The sequence below is a fragment of the Apis dorsata genome, unplaced genomic scaffold (genome assembly GCF_000469605.1).
Source record: "Apis dorsata unplaced genomic scaffold, Apis dorsata 1.3 scaffold_139, whole genome shotgun sequence".
In the NCBI taxonomy this organism is placed as follows: Eukaryota; Metazoa; Arthropoda; class Insecta; order Hymenoptera; family Apidae; genus Apis; species Apis dorsata.
Genome location: NW_006263431.1, coordinates 186,126 through 188,116, shown reverse-complemented (window position 1 = coordinate 188,116; position 1,991 = coordinate 186,126). Strand labels below are relative to the sequence as shown.

At 37.7% G+C, this 1,991-nt stretch overlaps 1 protein-coding gene across 1 annotated transcript; it reads right to left on the bottom strand.

Moving 5' to 3' along the window:
• Window positions 1-1,462, bottom strand: LOC116185260 (the record flags this gene model as incomplete). Its single annotated transcript, XM_031509333.1, has 4 exons — window positions 1,394-1,462; window positions 1,302-1,334; window positions 762-1,234; window positions 1-223 (listed from the first exon to the last, which is right to left on the bottom strand). Coding segments are annotated over exons 1-4 (798 nt in total), but the record flags the coding sequence as incomplete, so codon positions are not given.
• Between the last annotated feature and the right edge of the window lie 529 nt (window positions 1,463-1,991).

The window sequence follows — 1,991 nt, the reverse complement described above, 5'->3', positions numbered from 1 at the left end:
ATGAATCACCGGGGCTCGCCTCGCCTCGCCGTGTCTTGTCGCCCCCTCGGCCGAGGTGACAGCTGTCAAGCGGCTGCTATACGCCGCGGTGTACGTCGTGTAGGAAGTGTACGCGTCCCCGCGTGAAATCCTCCCCCTCTCCTTCCTCGAAAATTGTGACCGAGCATTGTGGTCCTGCACTGGCGTAGACATCTGGAACATTCGTTTGTTTCCACGAATCTTACTTTGCGAATATGGAAGGGCGATTAATTTCGACTAACTTACTACATTTTTGAAACAGCTGTCATATTGTAATAAAGTATCATATATATATATAGCGGGGTATTTCAAAAGCTGGTATAAATTCAAGAAAAAAATTGGCGAAACGAGATCAAGAAATGGCGTTGAACTGCGATATACATACAATACGCATTACACGACATTCTTGTTCTTGCGTTCACGTTGCGAATACCTTGCATTCGATACCACGAATACCACGTTTCACTATTTAGCAATCGCGTAATTTTTTTTTTATATCAAACCACTGATCATAATTAACAGATATTATTGGACATTATAGACAGAATTTATGACAAAATTAGAAGTAGAAAATTAGAAAAATCATTCATAAGATTTACATAAAAAAAAAAATTAAATTCATTTTCACAATTTTTAAATTAAAAATCTGAATCCGATAAGTGAAATCAGTATAAAATCAAATGATGATGAAAATTGTTTTTACTGATATTTCTTTTTCAAATCCCTTTCACGTACCTTGCAGCAAGAAATTGTTACGCACTTCATCCTCGCGATACAACTTTGCATCCACTCGCTTCTCCCGCATTCCTATCGCAGGTTCACCGAGTATAGCACCGGTTCCCATGTCCGTATCTCGATCAGAAAAGGACTGTACGCGTTCCGTATCTATAGATCGATTTGCGTAGCGCACGATTACAAACTGAACCAAAAAGACTACATCGATGAAACTAGTTCTTACACGAGGAACAAGTAGAGGAAGAAGAAAAATAAGAATAAGAAGGAGGGAAAAGGTGAAAAATTTCCCAGGGCTCGTTAACCATCCACCTGTGTTCTCGCGCCATTGCGTGTACACGCACGTGCACGTGGTTCGCCTTGACCCGCGTGAGCCACCTCCGAGGGATGTTCGTCGATCGCCGGATCCATAACTCGAGAATCGAGATACTGGATGATCGTATTGTCCAGTGTTTTCCAATCTTTCTTGAATTATGACGCCTTTTTATTATATATAAATAACTTTTATCATATAAAGTAAAGAAAATTAGGAAAATTAGAAAAAAATTAACCTTTGAATTAGTCAAAGGATCATCTTGATATTCCTGTAAAATATATAATAACAATGTAATTATATCAAAATAAATTGTGCTAAAAGTCTAACATAATTAAAATAGTAATGATTTCTTTTTAAGGTTGAGAAAAGTTGAGAACTATTGCTGTAGTCGATCATAGTTCATCTTGCAATGACAAGTTTATTTTTAGAGCAGGAACGTCTCTATAATGTTAATCTAAAATCTTCTAATCTTCTTTAAACATTATATAAAAATCCTCACTAACTTTGATTACTCTTTAATAACTTTATTATAAATTTTATCACCATCTATGTACGATTCATCGTAAATTGCTCAACTAACAATAGTATTCTAACCTAAAATATCACTACTTACATATAATTTTAATCTCAGCTTCTAATATATTCTTCCTTCTATCTCCTCGGACAATCTTATTAAAAATTTCTGTCCGATAGAGCTGTAGTCACACTACGCTCTATTCCGTACGACAAAATACCGATAAAGTACCAGATTTAACACGGCGAAATGTCAAAGCTTCCCGTTATCGCGATCCCAGTTTCCGTGGAACAATGTACCATAAAGGCATTGCAGCAGCAGCAGGAGGCTAGTAGGACAGGTCAGGATACAGAAAACGATCGGACACGTCCACGGTTGGCTCGTAGGACAATCCGTTAGCCACATTGCCCC